Below are 21,362 nucleotides of genomic sequence, written 5' to 3'. Positions count from 1 at the left end.
TCCAGTGAACTAAAAGTTGTATCTTGAGGAGAGTCCCTACCCCAGCAAATAGTATTTTTTACCCACCATTCACTAACACAACAAATGGTCTTGGGCTTTAATTGGAAATGACTTCTCTCAGTAGTGGTCTGACAGTCTTTATCAGTCATGTTGCAGCTGCCTGTTATCACTGAAAGCTCTAAAAAGTTCACTATCACTGGTCTTCACCCTTCTTGATTTTAAGAGGGATAGCTATTGAAGTGGTTTATTGGCTCTTTATCCTGAAGGTCTTATAAAATGACATTTCATTGTGCAGTAGCAGTAACCACATTTACTTAAGTGCCAAAAACCTGGCATTCTCAAGTGTCAAAAAGGCCATGCCTTACTGTTCTCTAGTTTCACCCAGTGTACTTGACCCTAACAAGTATTAACCTAAAAAGCTTGTTGAACATATGCTCATTAAAATTCATTGACTTACATGACACAGCCATGTAACGTGGGGAGAAACTATCACATGGAGTATCCTCTGGACGTGTACTTAGAGTTCATCCACAAGATTAAAACACAAAGAGGCTATAAGTGCACACCCAGGAAAAGGGAAATACCCAATCTGGGAACTTCTCTTTCAAAGCAGTCAGTTGAGAGGATCTGTTGTCTTCTCCAGAATGATAGTGGGCAGCAAGAGCTACAGTGACCATTCCTCCTTCAGGCTGTTCTCCCGAGACCTGCTGGAGGAAGCCAGGATGCTCAAACTGAGGTTCTTGCTGTATACCACACAGAAGACTGTTCAATAAAACAAGAACTGCTGGGAAATGCCTACCTGCACTTCTATCCAGAACTGCCACACAGAGGCCTGGAGTCCATGGGAATAAAATACAAAATAGTCTCCCCCTTTACACGTGACTGGAGTGCCACTGCCCAGAGACCACTGAGAAAGTGTCCATCCTTTGTGGGTTCGAACATAGAATGACATATGGCTTGGTCCTGTAAGATGAGGAAGAACAGTTCTATCAATCTTTTTTTAAAAGGCATCAAGTAAAGCAGTTAACCAGCACCCAAACCATACTGTGAAGGTTTAGGCCTTACATTATTTTAAATGTATTCACTACAGACGTTTACTCATTTGGGCATTCAGTATCAGTATCAAAGAGGTTAAGAAGTGAAGTATAGGAGAAAAGGTACAGAATCCAAACAAGAAAGCTTGTGTTAAATGTTGGTATTGTCAACTGCTACATGATACTAGGCATTCATGTAATAAATCTGACTCAATTTTTTCATCTGTGAAGTAGATTTTTGAGAGAGTAAAAAGCATGTGAAAGTGTTAAAAAGCCTGCAAAGTGCTTTAAAAGTACTGAACAGTATTATGAATAGAATGGCAGTTTGCAGACAGACTTGATACATAATATTACAGTATTCTCTAGTTTTTTTCTTTAAAGCAGCAAGAAGTTCTAACAACAAAAGCTGTTAACTAAAACTAAAACATAACCTCCATCTAATGTTAAGATGGACAATACCCCAATGTGAATAAAGGATAAATTTTTAAATGAGGCATGGATGTGACTTCCTCATGCCTGACCCATTCCTGCAGCAAAGCTTTGTGACAAGTAAATGCAAACCAAGCAAGTCCACTTTAAATCTGAGCATGCTAGAGTCCCAACAGAAGCAAAATTTAAGGGAAAGCTACATTACACACTATTGAAGTATTTTTCAAATGCAAAGCTTCTAGGAAAATAAAAGGGGTGGTAGCATCCTTTGACACTTGGGTGGTAAAGGTGAAAGGCAATAAGGGCAACTTTGTCCTGGAAAACTTAAAGCCATCCCCACCAAGACAAAATTTAAAACTTAAAAGTCTGTTGTGCTGACAGAAGAGGGGCACACTGGCTATTTTACAAATTCCAGAAGAAAAGAATAGAAACTGTGGACCAACATTTCTAAGCAAAAGAAAATGCTAAGACAAACTAAAGTACATTTTGAAAACTACTTGAGAATATGGAAAAACCTATAACAAATCAGAAATTCTAAATCTCAGAAGTATACAAACTAAAAGGGGGAACAAATGGAAAAGGCAAATTACAAAATTTCTGTATGATTCATTTCTAGAGGTCCCTGGTCAGAGGCAGGTCACTGGGGGCAGGGCCTGGAAGAGTCTATCTCCCCCTCCATCTTTCTCTGCTTCTTTCTGCCTTTCCCTCTACCTTAGAGCTAGCTATGAACTGAAGCCTATACAAACTTAGCCAGTGCTCTCTTCAGCAGCACATTTACAGTAAAACTGAGCTAAAATACACCTCCTTTAAAGTTGTAGATGTCAGGTACTGTGTCTCAGGGACAAAGTAAAACAATGTCCAAGGCAGAATAAACTCAAAATAAAAATCATGAGAAGGCTGAAAAGGTACTAAGAAAAAGAAAAGGCAAGTAAAAAAGCTCAGTGGGAGATAAAAATTGGAAGGCAGATCATAACCAATAGTCATTTAATCTGTAACCCTAAAGAAGTAAAATACTATAATGGAACATAACTTAAAAACTAATATGAGAAAATTTTTCAGAAAGAAACCAGAATCTACACACTGAAACAGCCTATCTGGAACCTTAGAATATCAACTCAGAATGAAAAACTTAGAGATGTACTCAAGTAAAACAAATTAAGATCTTAATAAAAATGTCAAATATAGGACTAAGAAAATTACATTGGTGTCAGACTGCAGAAACAGTACACAAAACAAGGCAACAATGAGGACAATTTTTTTTTTTTTTTTTAATACTGGAAAGTTCAAACTAAATTTTGATACCCACCAGTATCCTTCATTATCAGGGTTACAGAATACCATTTGGTTTGGTTTTTTGGTACCAGAGATCGAACTCAACCTTGCGCATGCAACGCAGGCATGGTGCTGCTGGGCTAAATGTCTGGCCCCTAGAATGCCAGTTTTTTGCTTTTGATTATTTTTGGTTTTTTGAGACAGGGTCTCACTATGTAGTTGAGACTGACCTGGAACTAACTCACTATGTAGCCCAGGCTGGTCTCAAACTCACAGCAATCCTGTCTCAGCCTCCCGAGTGCTGGGATTATAGCTGTGCGCCAGCACACCCAGCTCATAGAATACCAGTTTTAAACATACAGGAACATAGTATTCATGAGCCCCTGTTTAGAAGGGTAGGTTTCATCCAACCAAGAGATAATTAAAATTTTCAGCAGAATTGATAAATAGGATTTTAGTAGTAAATATACATTATTAAAATACTGAGGTAACAGTGGAAGGCAAATACTGCCTGTAACAAAAACTGGAAGGAAAATGAAGAGGAAAAGTATAGTAGGCAAACTTGGTGACAAAAGAATGTTCATGCTGGCCTTGATCTCAATGTAGCGCAGGATGGGCTTGAACTTGCAGCAATCCTGCTTCAGCCACCCAAGTGCTAGAATTCTAGGCATTAGCCACCATATCCAGTTGGAAGTAATTTTTTTAAAGGCCCATCTGATATCCAAAAAGAATAGCACTGAAGACAGAAAGCCTTAAACATAACAGCACTTTTTAAATGCTAAAAGTCACAATTCACAATGCAGATATAAAAACTGAATATACATCAAGTCACACAGCCAATGCTTTATGGGACAAAACTACAAAAGATGACAGGTACAGTGGCACAAAACTGTAATCCCAGTACTATACTCAGGTTGGCAAGCTGGAGCCCAGCCTGGGCAACTTTGGGAGAACTTGTCTAATGCAAAGGCCTTGAATTCAATCCCCAGTGAGGGCGAGGGGACGCTACTAGCCATGCAAGACACAGTATACTGATTGGATAAGCATGTTGGGGTGATCAAAACTGGTGAATGTTTAACATCACAGTAAAAGACACTGTCAAGAACGATGAGGGAGACGCTGGAGATAAGCACAAGGTCCTGAGTTCGATCCCCAGTACCAAAAATAAATCTTTTTTAAAAGGAGGGAAGTGTGTTTGAAGTATGTGGGAGTACTCGAGGGGAATCAATGGCAATGTATCTTACTACAGTACCTTTTTTTTACTTTAAATATTCACTGTATTTTTAAGTCACACTGCACTGACCAACTTTTTATGCTCAAACCCTTTACAGTGTGTCCTCCTCTTCCCTATTTACTGGATCTGGCACTATGCAACTTCTAGCTATTCCCCAAATTCAAAATGACCATGAAAGGTAAATGTTTTCAATTAATTCGGGACATCAAAGTAGCCTTGACAATACAATGACAAAAGAAGAATTGCTTCAGAAAGTTGCACAAATGATGTTTAAAATGAGGGATATTTAGAGAGGAATGAATGGCAATATGTCTTTATTGTAACAGTTTTAAATACAATATTTCCCTTGCATTTTGACCACACCTCATTCATCCCAGTAAACCTGTAAGTCTGAAATATAAATTAAGCCAGTTGTGGTGGTACACACCTGTAATACCAGCACTTGGGAGGCTGTGACAGGAGGATCACTGTGTGTTTAAGTCCAGCCTGGGATAGCAGGGAGTTTATGGCCAGTCTGAACTACATAATGAGACCTTGTACTGGAAAAATAAAACAAAACCTACACTGGATACACAGAAAGCAGGAATAAAAACTAAAAGTCATAGTAATAGTTTTTGTAGTAAAACTAAAAATAACTTCAACAGCCAGGAATGGTGGTACACACCTATAATCCCAGCACTTGGGAAGATGAGGGGGAAGATTGTGAATTTTGAGACCAGCCTGGACTTGAAATTGACACCCTGTCTCAAAAAAAGTTGGGGGAGGGGTGTGGAGGGATGAAGTAACCAAAAGAAAGCACAAGGAAGTACAAAAGATAAAAGCTGCTAACAAAATGAAAGAATAAAACAAAAACTAATTTTAAAAGTCAAATACCCAACTGTTTTTTCTTAATAACAGTAAGAAACACTACCTAACTTGAAGAATCACAAATACACAAAAGTAAAGATGTCACACACAAAATTTTTTTTAATCTTCACTATTTTACGGACTTCACACTTAAGTCCAAAAGGAACTAGTACTGTACTTTGCTAGGAAACTATAGAGTACCAAAATAATTAAGTCTAACCTGACCAGTTTTCCTAGAAAGTTATTAAGATGTTCACACTGAAGAATTCAAGCTAACCTTTCAACCAAATAATTCTAGTGTGCCATAAATTGTTGAAAATAAAGGGAAAGAGAACTATTTTAATGTAAATCTGATGAAAAGAATAAAAAACAGTATTCACGTGTGATGTAAAATTCTAAACATTAGGAAACATTAGCAAAGAAATTCTATCATCAGATTACGAAAATTGTAAGTCAGGAATTGGAATATACCACGGTGAGATACAAGGCAGAAAAATGTTGTGATAACGTTACTTCATAGATGCTTAAAAAGCCTTTCACAAAATTAAACACCCATTCCTGATTTTAAAAATTCAAGAAACTTACAGTTGATGAATGCCTGCTGAACATGATAAAAATACACGCCTTAGTCCTAAGGGCAGTATCTTACATGCAGGAAAACACTACAGACCTCTGCCCTAATAGAAACAAAGGAAGGATGTTCACTGTACCCATGACTTCTACACTACGTGAGAATTACTAATAATTCAAAAAGTTAGAGGCCTAAAAATTGGTATAGAAATAGTATATTTGTAGATGATGCGCAGTCAATAAACCCCACCTGAGGTCTATTCTTTGTATGGCCCTCAGGTTAAGAATGGTTTCTTACATTTTTTTAAAGGGTGATTAACAAAAATAGAAAAGAATCTGTTACACAGATCTATGTGGCAAAACCCAAAATATTTACTATCCAACCCTTTATAAAAATAATTTCACAATCCCTGTTGCACCTTGAAAATCTAAGAGTATGAATTATTAAAACTACCTCAAAAAATAATAGGAGGTAGAACATAAAACAACCAAGTTATAGCCACAAAATCTAGATGAAGAAAACTGTACAACACTCCGAAAAGACATAAAAACATTTGAACAAAGGCAGTTTATGCACTGGATGCCTCACCATTTCTTCAAATTCATTACTGGTACTAAAAAATACAAATAAGAGGGCTGGGGAATTAGCTCAGTGATTCCACTGCCTGCTTGGAAAGTGCAAAGTCCCGAGTTTGATCCCCAGTACCAAAAAAGAAAAAAAAAAGATACACATAAGAAATAAGCTTTCTGGGGCTGTTTTGTTTGGCTGGTGGTTTATGGTACGAGCAATTGAACCCAGAGAGCACTGAGCTATACACCAGCCCTTTTTATTTTGCGTTTGTGAGGCAGGCCACCGAACCACTGAGCTAAAACCCCAGCCCCTAAGCCCTTTTTATTTTGAGAGGGTCTTACAATGTTGTCCAGGCTACCTTCAAATTTGCAGTCTTCCTGCCTCAGCCCCTGGAGCAGCTGGGATAACCAAACTTTTTTAATTTCAGTACAAAACGTAACATTAAAACATGAATAAACCAGGTGTAGTGACTCGTGCCCATAATCCTAGCTACTCAGGCGGCTAAAGCAGGAAGACTACAACTTTGAGCCCAATTTGGATAATTTAGCAAGACCTCGCCTCAAAACAAAGTTAAAATAGGCTGGAAATGTAGCTCAAGTGGCGAAGCCAGTATCCAGCATGCACAAGGCGCTGGGTTCAATCCTCAGCCCGCATAAAGCCAGGGAGCAGTGAAAGAAGGGAAAATTGACATCTGACTTACCTGTGGCTTCGAAGGTCAACTTTACAGAATCCCAAGGTGTCTGTTCTTTGGCTGTAAGTCTGAAATGAGCAGGATTTCTTGGAGAAACTTCTGAGGCAGGAAAATACCAGTTTTTCCTATGTGGAAAGGTAGCTTCAATACTTAGGATGCCTTATTAGTTGATAGCTATCCATTTCAGTGTTTAGAATACGTGCACGCATCTTTGAATAAACAAACTGACAGGTATAATAAAGGACACGAACTTCTCTTAGTAAGATATTCTCAACTTAATACCTAGGCAACTCCTTTGTTCTTAGTTTAGCTATAAATACCGCCCAAAAGTATCATGTATTCAGAGGTGGGGCCTTTGGAAGGAAGGTAATTGGATTATGGAGCACTACAGCAGTCTTGCTGTTAGGAGTAGGTTTTGGTCAGAAGAGTGTGATCTGGGGGTGTCATCTTCAAGGGTGTATGTCCCTCCCTGGCTCCTCCCTTCCCCTCTGGCTTCCTGGCTGCCAAGACTAAGCAGCTTTCCTCTGAGGCAGGCCCTTCCACCATGCACTTCCTGCCTTGAAGCCAGCCAGTTATGGACTGAATCCTCTAAAAGCCATAAGTCAAAATAAAGGTCTTCTCCTTTACATTGTGGCTGCTGAGTATTTTGTCCCAGAAACAAGGAAAAGTGACTTAAGACACTAGGGAATCTTGATTTCCACTACACATCCTATCCTCATCCAATTCTTCACTGCCAAACTATAAAAATTTCCCAGAAATAAAACCATTTCAGACTGATGCTTAACTGCCATCTATCATATTCTTACAGAATGTCACCCTTTCCCAGTGCTCAGGTTTCTAGAAGACTTTTTAAATTTGAAAAAGCAAAATTATCCAAGTTAAATTTCATTGATGAAGTTTTGTAGTGATTGAAAAATAGCATATATAGCCCTTGACTTGAGGGTTAAGTGTGTAAAAACTTAAAAATAAGAGTACTAATGTACTGACAGGACTTGAGAACAAACTAAACCCCAACTTACGTAGAAAAGTAATGAACCAACCTGATCAGAAAGTGCACTGGAAGATACCATGGGAAACCACAAAAGGGTGCATTCTCCTCACAGTGAGCTCGAATGGTATCATTGATTTCAGGAATGTGTGGTGTTATATGAGACATTCCAGTATAATCAAACCCATTGATCCATATTCCAGAGTCCTTTTTAACTATGTTTCCTTCTAAGTCATGAAACGTTCTAGTCATATGCTGAAAAGAACAAGAGTAATGAGAAAACCATTTAAACTACTTTCTACATTCCCAAACCAAATTAATAAAGACTGAATAAAATATGATCATACCAAGAAATGAGAAAAGAATGCTTAGGTTTAGTAAGATATGGCTAGAGGTTGATTTTTTAAACTGGATTATGGATATATAAGTGACTGTCATTGTATCTACAAATATATTTTTATATTTTAATTTTATATAAAAACTTCGGATGCGTACAGTGTTGTACACTGATAATACCAGCTACTCAGGAGGCTAAGGCGAGATGATCGCTTGAATCCAGGAGTTCAAGACTAGCCTGCGCAACATAGCAAAACCTCATCTCCTGTAGGACTTAAAAAGATATAAATTTTATACCTTTTAGAAAAGGATATAGGGCTGGGGATTTAGCTCAGTGGTGCTGCCACCTGCCTCGTAAGCACCAAGGACCCAAGTTCAATCCCCAGTACCAAAAAAAAAAAGATTTAAAACAAATACATCCAAAACACATTACACATTCACAATCATTTCAGTGTGTGACACGAAGCTAATTCATACAGAGAAAAAGGTTAACAGTCTTGTGCCTAATACAATTCTGTGAAAAAGCCCCAAGCTTCATAAATAGCTGTATTAACCACTTATCAGTCCAATTACTGAAACACAGGATGACCAAAAATTGCATATTTTTCATCAATTTTTATAATAGGAAATATAAAAATGACAGTTTTATCAAATCTGTTCAATACAAGGATCCACTGGCCAGGCATAGTGGCACATGACTGTAATCCCAGTACTGGAGAGGCAGAGGCAGGAGGATTGCCTTGAGTTCAAGGCCAGCCTGGGCTGCGCAGTGAGCTCAGGGCCAGCCTGAACTACAAAGCAAGACCCTGTCTCAAAAAAACAAGAAGAAAAAAAGAATCCATTGGTTGAAATGACACTTGCCCAAGTGATGCTCGAGAGAGTCAGTAGGGAAACATGTGCTGCCTAAGTGATGCTCAGGATAAACCATTCAGCAGTTAAAGCAGAAACCAGCCTAAAAAAAACCCAACAGCAAAAGAAAAAGGACCAGGCCAAATTACCCACTGAATATATAAAGTTTTATTGGAACACAATCACACACATTGGCTGAGGTTTAATCTACAGCTCACATGGCCTACAATATTTATTATCTTGCCTCTTTAGGTAAATTTGTCAACTTCTAGTGTACCCGTTCTGGCTAAAGAACCTCAAATTACAGCAGGATTTTATTTTTAAACAGAAATCAAGCTTTTCCTAACCTTACTAGCATGATTATAAAAATTGGCATGCCAGTAGAAACTACAACCTCCTAAAAACTATCTGTTCTTCACTAAAGGTTTTGCAAATTATAAAAGTTGTCACATAAAATATACCAGTGTCCCACAGGACTAAAAGCAAAGCATATCTGGCCCATTTTCAAAATCTAAGTATTTTTAATTTTTCTAGTCCTTCAAAACAGTGGACCCTCAAGTTAACTGGCCTGACATATAAACAATTTCAGTTAATTGGTTAATGGAAGATTCATCTGCCTCATTATCTATGGTGTGTATCCAGGTAAACATCCAGATCTCAGCTGTATTGACTTACACTCAACTTGAGTTACAACCAACCCTTAGGAACCAATCTAGTTCGTAAATCAAAGGTCCACTGTATCCAGGTTATGACTCCTTTGACATTCTGTTTGGCTATTCACAACCTTTAACACAGAGGACTGAAAATGAAGCTGTGGCTTTATACCAGCTCTAAAAAATCTACACAAAGTTCTATATCTCATTTTAGTAATCCCTGTCTAAGTTAGACTTCACACCATCACATATTACTGTGAATGTTACCTGAGTTTTTATTTATGTGCTCTTACTTATTTAGGTACTGGGAAGTGAACCCAGAGCCTTTGGACTCAATTACATTCCTGGCTTTTTTTTTTTTAAATTGGAGACTCCCTAAGTTGATAAATTGCCCCAGCTGGGCTTGAACTTGCAGTCCTGCCTCAGCCTCCCAGGGTGTTGAGACTACAGGCCTGCAATACTATACCCATCGAAACTCAATTTTAACTAACATTTTAAAATGCCGTATTTTATTTTGCTAGTTAATTGTTAAGATCTTTACTCAGCCTATAGACATTTATGCAATTTGTTTTTCTAAATGCTCGTCATTCCCTGCTACATATTTGTTCTTGTTTATCCAAACAAGTAGTTTGATAATTTTAGTAGTTAAACATTCCCAATTCTTCCTGTGAGGAGAAATAAGGTCTACCTAATAAGAATGCCCCTTGATGTTCAGTCTTTTTCCTTACTGCCTTACATACAAGAGTAGAGAACTAAACAGGTCAAGAGCAGAAGTCAGTTGAGTTTCCAGTTCACTGCTAAAGCGCAAAACACACAAGGAGAATTTCTCCTCCTGAATCTCAAATAACTCCCACAGAATTGTTCTTACCTGAAGAATCATTCTCTTTGGCTTTGGATTAGTAGGACTGGAGCTGTATGGGAAAAAGGTTCCACTGCAAACAAGGAGGAATGTAACCGTACATACCAAAGTTAGAGATAACAGCGTTTTTTTTGTGCTTCTGACAAGGTAGATGAAGTTCACCTAAAATACAAAAATAGAAAAATTATATATTCACAGGCAGAAAGTTGTTTTGAACCTGGGTACCAAAAAAAAAGGTGTTTGGTTTTTGGGGTTTTTCTTTTTTAATCTTACTAGGGATTGAACTCATGGGTGCTCTATCACAGAACTACATCTCCAGGCCTTTTTATGATTTTATTTTCAAACAGGGTCTCACTGCATTGCCCACGTGGAACTGGAATTTGTGACCCTCCTGCCTCTCAGCTTCACTGAGCACTAGGATTGCAGGCATGTGCCGTCTGCCCAGCTCTGACAGAGATTTTTAACTGACTTTCTTTTGTAACAAGTATTATTCAGCAGGCAATGAAGAAAAATTATCATTATGTAAAAATAAAGCACTAATTTTGGGGACTTTCCATCACAAGTCAAAGCCTAGGAAATGACAGATACTTTCAACTGGCCAGAATGGTGCCTTCTGACAGGCAGCCGGAAAGCAACAGAGAATACAAAACTGAGCACTGTGTTTCAGTGCTCAATCAGCAAAGAATGCAGAGAATGTAAACCTATCACCAGCCAAGCCATCACCTTTATTTGATTTTATCAATGCTCTTCAATAGTCAACACTTCATAGCAGGCTCCACTGAACTGCACCAAAAATTAGGGTATCTAGGGTTTCATTAAATTACCAAACATGCTAGGTATGGTGGCACACACCCATAATCCTAACACTGGGAGGCTGAAGCAGGACAATAACAAGTTCAAGTCCACCCTAGGTGACTTAGTGAGACATTGCCTAAAAAAAAAAAAAAAAAAGCTGCACATAATGGCACATGCCTGTAATCCCTACACTTGGGCAGGCTGGGGCAGGAGGACTGAAAGTTCAAGCCCTGACTGGGCAACTTAGCAAGACCTTGTTTCTAAAGTAAACATTTTTTTAAAAAGGGTTAGGGACATAGCTCAGTAAAGAGGTCCTGGGTTCAAGCCCCAGTACCAAAAACAAACATAGTAATAATTATTTTTAATTTTTAAAAGGTATATAGGGGGTTATTAGGAAGTTTAAAAGCATACAATCAGAAATAAAGTACAAGAGAAAAGGTGTACTGTGAAATTGAGCTGGGTCTATTTTTGAAGCCTCAAGTGAAATTTTAAAATAGGAGTAGGGATAGGCAGCTCAGTGCAAAGGCCCTGGCTTCCATCCCCAGTGCAGCAAAAAATAAAAATAAGTAAAAAATAAACTACCAAATGTAAGCTCTTTAAACTTAAGTAGATCTATAGTATTTCAATGAAACTCAAATTCCATTCAGTGTTTCTACACTGTGCCAAAGACATAGACGCATATAAACTAGTATTTAGATGTGCCTTGAGACTGCCTTTGCACCTGCAGCTGAGGAAAAACTATTACAAAGTAATAGTGTCCCTTTAGATCATAAGTTAACCAGGGTCAACACAATCAAAACAAGTCTGAGCTTGGGCAGTAAAGTCAAAGGCTCAGTGTCAAGACTGACATCCAGAAAACACTAAATATACTTAACTTTTTAATCTGTAAGCATATCACTGAACTGAAAACTGGAGAGGACTCACAAGACTCACTGATATGTTTAGTTTCCTTCAGAGTCTGAAATGACCTGAAAAAGCCATTCTGAGAAACAATGATCTAAACCCGGATCCCACTCTTTTGCCTTCTTTACTTAAAAGCCCACCACCTAAATTCAGTGGGCAGAAAATAACATGAATGCAAAAATATTTTATTAGGAAAAAAATGAAAAATTAAGCAAATATTCATAATCTACCATGCAAAGTGAAAGGATTTTCCAATCTAAAATGTTCCAATAGGGCTGGGGATTTAGCGCAGTAGTTCCGCTGCCTGCCTCACAAGTACAAGGTCCCGAGTTCAATCCCTGGTACCAAGGAAAAAAAAGCTTATTCTTAAAAAAAAAAACAAAAAACAAGACATATCATGTAAAGGCACATGAGCCCAATGATAAATATAACTGTATTATTTGCTTTAAATGTACCAATAAACAGTGGGGAAAAATGTTCCAACAGTCTATCAGGGATAATCTCCAACAAAAGAGTAGCATTCTTAGGTGAAAGATCTTATGTTTGTATACTGTAACTAAAGAAATATGACAAAGCACCCAGGATTTACAGCAGTAAGTCAGCAAAACAAAATTTGTAACCCTGCCTGCCCTGACACCTCCTAAGAGTCACAATATTTAAAATGTCACTTCTTATAAAGTTTCAAATATCCTGCCAAGTAATGAGTGTCCCATCTACTAGGAAGCTGGTAAGTTTAGGAAAAGAATAGGTTAACAAGAAAAAACCTTCCTGCCATAATGCTGTGGTTTCTGTCATTCTCAAGCCAAGTATTCCCAAAGTTGTCAAAAAAATCTCACTTTAAGCTATCAATATTTAAGGTCCCTCTTCTCCAAATCGGGAGGCTCTTTCTTCTGCCTCTTTCCCCGTCTGGAAGAGGGGTGGTAACGGTGATAAAAAGAATGACAATCAGAGAATAAAGGGAAAGGAAGAGGTTAATCACCTTTCCAATTCTACTTCTACATGTCAGTTTAAGTTTCTTTGTTTTTGTATGTTGGTACTAGATGTTGAACTACATGGCTAGTTTTATTTTGTGGTAGGATCTTAGGAAGTTACTCAATTGTCCAGGCTAGGCTCACTCGTGATTCTCCTACCTCAGCCTCCGAGTGATAGGATTACAGGCATGTGTCACCATACTCAGCTACTTTAGGTTCTTAAGGAGTGAAAAATAAAATGAAAAGATGCTCAGGAAAGAATAAAATGTCCAGCAGTGTGCTGACTCTGAGCTTTTTCTCACTGAGTCTTTTTGGGGGGCAGGGGAGGGGAGTACTAAGGATTGACCTGGCAAATGCTCAACAAGTGCTCTAGCACTGAGCTACATCCCCAGCCCTTTTATTTTTTTTTTTATTTTAAGACAAGTTCTCACTAAATTGCCCAGGCTGCGTTCGAGCTTGCAATCCTCCAATCTTAGCTTCCCAAACAAATGGGGTTACTGGAATGTGCGTCACCAAGTGAAATCTCCTCCTTCTGATCCACTATTAGGAGTCCCATTTTTGCCACTGTCAAAAATCAATATAATCATGACAGCCGAGCAAAGAGTAATCCCAGGAAACGTGTTAACTGGTTGACAAAACTTTAGCTGCTTTCTAGAAAATATATTTATATATCCCCAAGGATTGAAAGAAAAGCTGAGTAAGCACTACAGTTCAATTCTCCATTACCTAAGGAGAACAATTTCACTGTTAATTAAGCCACTGTTTTTAACCTTACCTCACATAAATAAGAAAACAGAGAATGATAACCCGAAGCATCAAAAAGTAGGTTCTTTTCACATTATAATAAAAAAATTAACAGGGTTTTTTTTAAGTATTTTAAGAGATACTCTTCTCTTGAAACACTTTCCTAAAGAAATATAATTTAGGAAATATTTGTATCTTCTTCTGGTTTCAAAGTTGTCCATCTTTCAGCAAACACTTTCAATTTCCACAGTGACAGATTCCAGGAGAAAGTTCACTTCCCTTCTTCAACAAAAAAAATGTAAATGCTCCACACTTTTATAGGCACCAATAATGTCCATCTATTCAGTGTAATACTCTGAGGGGGTCCAGTTTAGAACGTAGCCAACATTAGACAAAAACTTCACCTAACTTTACTATCTCCTTTAATCTTTACCATAGCAAATCTGTCTGTTAACAAATACGGAGGATCTAAGAGTTAATAATAAAACCAAAAGAAGTAAACCATAAAGGCAAAGAACATTTAAAACTTTCCATCAATCCCTGTAAATGCCAGGAAGGAATTAATCATTATCTTAAAGATGGCAAGGCTGGAATGCTGAGGTTTCTTTTAGGACTACTACAGCTCAAACAATAATGTGCATAAAAATTACTCTGTGGGTGTATATGCAAAGCCACATACACCAAGCTTTACTAACCACTAAGAGGTTTTGGTGGATTATTTTGACTACAGTTGTGGTATTCCCCTTACCTCCTTTGGTCTTCAGAACCTAACTTCCACAAGGATGCCCTTTACCGTAGCAGTACAAAAAACCGCCATTATCATCCATCTCCATGAAGGAATGAGCTATATTGAAATCTTAATACTTTTTCTATTTGGTCCTCTAGCCTTAAAGCTCAAGAAAATACCTATGGGTATTCAGTAAGCACTCCTCCTCGTAGGCATTCCTATTAAAAGAGACATAAAACAGAGGCCTGCCTTCTCTAGAGAGGGTTGGACTGAGACCTGGAGGTATAGACATCATGCCAAGAGTAGAGCCCTGCCTGGTGATTCCAGTCTTAAACTCAGTGTCACTATCTTTTCTGCCTTCTAGAAAGTCCCAAGGGTGAGCAAGGTTAGCAAAGTTTTTCCCTACCAGGGTAGAAAATTCCAAAGCAAACTGACAAGACTGACAAGGCCAGTGATATGGTTTATTACTTGGTAAGTGAAGGCATGCTGGGTATCCTAATTGTGTATCACCCAAGGAGACAGATGCATTCATGAATTTTGACACCCAGCAATGAGGTTAAAAAAAACATCCTCATCAAAATTAGCCTTCCTTCCCTAGCTCCAATACTACTAATAAAACTACTGTGTTAATTTATTAACATTTGCCTCTAACAAACACGTCCAGGAACCATTCTAAGAAACTGTTCTAAAGCAATCTCCAACAATTCTCATTTGGTATGCATTCTACAGATTCACATTCAGATAGTATGAAATGCAATTTGAAAAGGGGTCTAATCAGAAGATTTGGGAGGATAAGGAGGCAAAAAATACAAACAGCAACAACAAAAGAACCCATTCTATGTTTTCCAAAGATGCCCAACTATTCACCATTTCTTTTACTTAAGACATTCTCAAAATATAAGCAACATTATTTCACAGAATCTGGTATGGCTAACCTCATCATATTTTTTTAAAAAAGCAAAATTTTTTTTTTCTTACAAAATAGGAAGATAGAATCATCGTACAAACAGCCAGAATGGACGCCAGCACAATATCAGGTGGGATTTCTGAACCACTTCTCCCAAGGATAGGAGTAAACATTTCAAATACCGCCCAGATGAGGTACATTGCATAAACATAAGGAATAAACATCCCCAACAGGTAAAAGACAATAAATTTTCCTTGAGCACCTAGAAGAGAAAGAAAAAGCATCTATGAATGCTACCCCCAGATGCAGATTTTTATGGCGATAGGTCTTGACATTTAACAGAAATTAGGTTAGATGCCCTTTGATACATGTTACCTAATGAAATAACACAAGTGCATTCAGAGGAGATAAAATATAAATGAGAATTAAAATAGACCAGTAATATATTAGTATGTGTTCATAAATATGAGAATGAGGTGGGGCATAAGCTAAGACAAAAATTTGCATGGTATAAAACTTTAAGGGTTGAGTGCAGTGGTTTGCAATCCCAGCTACTCAGAAGGCTGAGTTGGAAGGACTCAAGTTCGAGGCAAGCCTGGGAAACATGGTGAGACCTCATCTCAAAAAAACTAACAACCACTCGGGAGGCTGAGGCAGAAGGATAGCCATGAGTTTAAAGGCCAGTCTGATCTACATAGCAATACCCTGTTCAAAAATAATAATAATTTTATTATTATTATTATTATTATTATTATTATTATTAGGAAAGACTACTCAATAGAACAAAGTTTCTGAAAGCTTTATATATTTTAAGGTATTTTTCATCTGCATGAAAATTAATTCCCCTACCATGCTGCTTAAACTCCTTGTGCACGCAAAGTTTTGTGAGCAAAGGAAATGCTACCCAGACAGCACTAATGAACGCCGAGCAAAGTCCTTGGTATGTGAACATTACAAGAAAACTACAGTGCACAAACAGTGAGATGTCAAAAAACACTTCTCCCAGATACTGGTCACTGGCATTCTGAAAGAAAGAAAATAAACAGTCTCATTACAGGTCATTCACAAATGAGCTACATTTTGTTTTAGGCAGTCTACCCTTTAAACAGACAAAGTAAACCTCCACCATAGATCAACAGGCCCTTTTTATTTTTTTTTAATTTGGGGGGGAGTGGGACCAGAACTTGAACTTGGGTCCTTGCACTTGCGAGGCAGGCGATGGAACCACTAAGCTAAATCCCCAGCCCAACAGGCCCTTTTTAAAATGAAATATTTGTGTCTGAATAATTTTCCCAGACTCCATTTAAACTTATCCTTTTCCTTCACTGAGCTACCCAAGTAGCTGGACGTACAGCCATGTGCCTCCATTCCAGCCTTCTATCCTACATAGTAAATTCAAAATTACTGCGCAGGAAGGGTAATTTCACAAGATGGAAGAAAGCTGTATCTAATCTGTGCTTTTCTTTCACAGGGCTGAGTAATCTTTGGAAATACTCCAAAATAAAAGGAGTCTCCTAAAAACATCCGTTTCTGTAAGTTTTTCCTGTTTATAATTTCCAAAGACAGAAGCAAACCAAGCGGTCTGTGAAGGAACTGCTGCAGGTCCACAGGGCGTAACCTCAGGATTTGATTTAGTGGTTGTGGTTTGATTTTCCTGAGTCTTTTCTATCTCCAACTGGTCACCTTTGCCCTCTTCTTGTTTTCCTGGTAATTTCATATAAAATTTGAGCTACCTTTCCCTATTTGCCCTATTCCAAAGACTCTACAGTGTTGTAAGTTTTCCTACTAAATCACCAAATCTGTATCCTGCTAAAAATTTTTTAATGGTGATCACAGTGATTTTGGGGATCATGCTGCTAGCCTACTTTTCAGTTATTGTGCTGTTCCATATTTTGTCTTCACCCCCCTGGATGTTTTACTGATTATGACCCAAATGTACTTATATATTTCCATCTTGACTGTTCATAAACCCACTCTTATCTAACAAACTTCTATTCATGCTTCAAAAACCCCAAATGTCACCGTCTCCATCATGACACCCTCCTGACTTCCACAAGCAAAACTCATCTCTCCTGCCCCTGTATTCCTAAAGCACTGCCTATATGTCACTGTTTCCCTTTACCCCATAACGTACTACAATCAGTGTGGTTTGCATCTCTTCCCAAATGAAACTGTGAGCTTCTCAAAGAGCTCAGATTCTTGTGGATCTCTGTATCACCAGGTCTCATTCTAATGCCTATTAACTACTTTAAAAATATATCTGAACTGAAAATGCAAGGTTATTCCTTCCATTGTATTTTCAGCCCAAAGTGTTATAATCAGACCATTTAAATTTGTGGAAGGTGAGCTTCTCTAGGCATTTCTATCCTACACCTGTCCCAATCAACAACATTCAATCACACTCAGGTTATAATACCTACACTGAGAATAAATGTGATAAGACCCTCAAAAACACCTTTCTTCAAAAGGGCCTGCTAACATGGCAAATTTCCTTAGACCATCTCACAACATTAACTGAAACCGAGACCAAAGACATCCTAAAAGAAAAAGGCTACATTACATTCTTCCATGTTCCCAATTTTATCCCTACCAGTGCAAGCTGGAAGGCAGATATTCACTGGCTGTTTTAAAAATAAGGAAGCTTCCCCCTTAATTCTCTTGAAAACAAGAAACTATCACTTTCTTAGTATATTTCATTTCTAGTTGCAATTTCATAATCTTAATTCATATTTTTACCAAATTTATACCACTGAAACCACAACATGACAGTATTCTCTTAACACTCAGTATAAATCATTTAGAACTCCATTTCTCTTCCCACCTTTTTCCCTAGCAATGTGTCTTTAACAACATGCATGCTATCAAAATCTGCATCAAGCCAGGATTTAGCTCAGCGGGTCAGATCAGAGTGCAAGGACCAGAGTTCAATCCCCAGTACCAAAAAAAAAAAAAAAAAAAAAAACAACCTGCATCAACAAACATATAGGTAAAAGAAAAAAAGAAAAAAAATGAAAAACTAAAGAGTCTAAGTGCAACATTCCTTAATGCAACAGGTACTTGCTGTGTGTTAATGCTATGTATCAGATACTGCCTAAGCAAGGAATACATGATGAGTAAAACAATCACAGTGCTGGGGATTTAGCTCAGTGGTTCCACTGCCTGCTTCGCAAGCACAAGGTCCCAAGTTCGATTTCCCAAGTACCAAAAACAAAACAAAACAAAACAAAAAAATCTGTCCTCATGAAGCTTAACAGTGCAGAGGAGAACAGTATTCAAATATAAACAGGGGCCAGGGATTTAGCTCAGTGGTTCCACCATCTGTCTTGCAAGCACAAGGACCCAAGTTTGATCCTTGGTACCAAAAAAAAAAACCCAAATATAAACAACTGGGGAGTCCACGGTGGGTTTGCAAATACAAGAACATGTTACCAAGAAAAGCTTTAGAAGCTCGTTTGAATTCTGCAACACAACTCTCAGAATAAGAGAGCAAATTAACACAGTTGTGGGAGTGTTATCTTTAACCATTTTGAACAATCTCTAATAGCTCAAAAGACCAAACACAATTAATTTCACCTGTCTTTTTAAAAGCCTTAGTCCTTGAAAGCAGCAAAAATAAATAAATAACAAATATGCCTACTACTTACTGTGTAATAAAATCTTTTTGCAAGGGTATGTATGAATATTATTTTGGCTGCAGCTGCAGTTCCATACAGACACACGGAGACATAGAAGTGGTTGTACCATGAAAGAGACTGTCCAATTAGAGACACAAACACTGCTATGATGAGAACCGTAACGAGGCTGGTAAACCAGCTAATGAAAGTGATGCCAAGTCCATACAAGAAATCCTTCATGTAGTTAACAGCTGGTGAAGAGAAAGCACAAAGTTGGAAATCATCATATTCAACAAATCCAGTATATAAACAGCACAGTTAAAGGGGTAAATGTTGAAAAATACTGAAAAGTACTGGAATGTGCTAGTGCTGAAACATACGGAAAATATCAAAGAATAATATTCCAAGAAAGTTTATCAAGCAAGTGGATAGTTTTAATCTCCATCAACTTTGGAATACTTAAAGTATGAACATATTAGCAAGGATGGAAGGCAAAATTTCATATGAAATTTTGCTAATAGGAAAACACAGACATGGAGAAAATAGTGATAATGAATTATTTATATCAGTGCTAAATATTTCATTTTGTAACAGAACATGACAACTTAAAGAGTCTAAAACATATCAAGCAGAAACATTTCATTCAGGAGAGACAAATTTAACCAAAAGCAGTTAATTCATACTTCAAAACATTGTGCTACGAACTATAAAGTGAAAAGGTCTTTTGTCTTTTCAGACTGGCCTTGAACTCACTTTTTAGCCTGACTGCCTTTAAACTCACAGCGATCCTCCTGCCTCGGCCTCCCGAGTGCTGTGATTGCAGGACTATGCAACCACGACCAGCAGGAAAGATTTTTTTTTTAATGAGACTTTTCATTAAAAGTCAATCTATACAAACCATCTTTCATTGCTTCCTGTTATTTCTGTGAAGTTCATAAAAATTGTCTACTCGTGAAGTCTAAAACTATAAGAGCACATCAATTTAATATTTACTTAAGAATTTTTCACAATATAAATCAAACATTGTTTTCTTAAGATTTTTAACTACCTGGGAAGATATAAGCACACTGATTTAAAAACTTCATACAAATCTTAATACCCATGCCAGTAGCTGCAGCTTTAGAGGAGGATACTTACTCTTATGTTTGGGTTGCAACAGTTTTTTGCCCAGGTACAAAACAACAGCCATCACCACCATGTAGTTTATTATGGAGCCAACACGACAGGGGTAAGCAATGACAAACAGGCCAAGCACATCAAAGAAGACCATTTTTCCATGTCGATACTCGGAAGAAAAAGCCAGCATATCAGATGTAGCTAGATATTTAAGAACTGCTAAAATGTTGTCACCTGTTAGTAAAGGAAGATAACATAAGCTGAATAATTTGAATGTGATTTACATGAAGTAGTATACAAAGCAAAAGCAAACCATCTACTGTTTGAATAAATAGAGAAGGGCAAGAATAAGCAAAGCTTCCTGCCATCCTCTGCTGTCCCATTTTTCTTACTAAATTTCTCACGGTCCATGCTCTCTAGGTCAGCTTGGGGCAGGCCTGCAATTTAGCTCAGTGGTTCTGCCGCCTGCCTTGCAAATGCAAGGACCGGAGTTCGATGCCCGGTACCAAATAAATAAATAAATAAAAGCTCTCTAGTAGAACCACGCTCTATGATCAACTGTACAACCTAATGATTGTATCTTAGTCTCCACTCATTTAATAGATATTAGCTGTACCACTACGTGACACTATGCTAGATACGAGACAAAAACTCATGAAGTTCAGAGGCACTGAACAAGCTGGTAGAAGAGGTTCGGCTGTGAAAGACTAGTGGAGTTTGGGAAGTGAGGGATGCGCCCTGGAAGAAATGACATTTTTAGGCAAACAATGACTAGGAGCTAGATACAGCCAGGGAGACTGTTCAGACAGAAGTGTGCAGATAAAGACCCTGACGAGGAAAACTTCAGATACAAGGAAAAGTCCTGAAGGTGGAGAGAATACTCAGCAATGAAGCTGGAGAAGCAAGGAGTCATATAAAAACCTGCCCCATCAAAGGTCCATAATATTCTGCCACCTGCCTCGTCAGTGCAATGACCCACGTTCATTCCCCGCGTACCAAAAAAAAAAAAAAGGTTTAATATTTGATATATTAATCAATCAATGATTGTATTTAAAGTTTTTTCTTGTTTTGTTTTAGACAGGGTTCACTATACTGCTCAGGCTGCTCTCAAACACCCACGTTAACATGACTCTCCTGCCTCAGCCTCCAGAGCAGCTAGGACTACAGGCATGCACCCACACCTGGCTGCATTTAAACTTGAATACAAGAACACTAAGACGACTTGCATGATCTGCACTTCTTCCTGCTCCTCA

The 21,362-nt window shown here is 38.0% G+C and overlaps 1 protein-coding gene across 1 annotated transcript in view; it reads right to left on the bottom strand.

Moving 5' to 3' along the window:
* Positions 1-323: 323 nt before the first annotated feature.
* Positions 324-21,362, bottom strand: part of Ermp1 (endoplasmic reticulum metallopeptidase 1) — a 91,915-nt gene continuing 70,876 nt past the window's right edge. The window contains exons 7-15 of the mRNA XM_010620829.2: positions 20,131-20,343; positions 19,024-19,244; positions 16,229-16,403; positions 15,451-15,641; positions 10,342-10,494; positions 7,688-7,890; positions 6,657-6,772; positions 800-963; positions 324-704 (exon numbers count right to left, since the gene is read on the bottom strand). Of these exons, the coding sequence (XP_010619131.1) occupies positions 537-704; positions 800-963; positions 6,657-6,772; positions 7,688-7,890; positions 10,342-10,494; positions 15,451-15,641; positions 16,229-16,403; positions 19,024-19,244; positions 20,131-20,343 (1,604 nt within the window). The 3' untranslated portion in view covers positions 324-536. The remainder of the gene's footprint in view (positions 705-799; positions 964-6,656; positions 6,773-7,687; positions 7,891-10,341; positions 10,495-15,450; positions 15,642-16,228; positions 16,404-19,023; positions 19,245-20,130; positions 20,344-21,362) is intronic.

This window comes from Fukomys damarensis, unplaced genomic scaffold (assembly GCF_012274545.1).
Source record: "Fukomys damarensis isolate Sample0158 unplaced genomic scaffold, DMR_v1.0_HiC HiC_scaffold_31, whole genome shotgun sequence".
NCBI lineage: Eukaryota > Metazoa > Chordata > Mammalia > Rodentia > Bathyergidae > Fukomys > Fukomys damarensis.
Note: the sequence above shows the minus strand (reverse complement) of the source record. Positions and strands in the feature narration are given on the sequence as shown.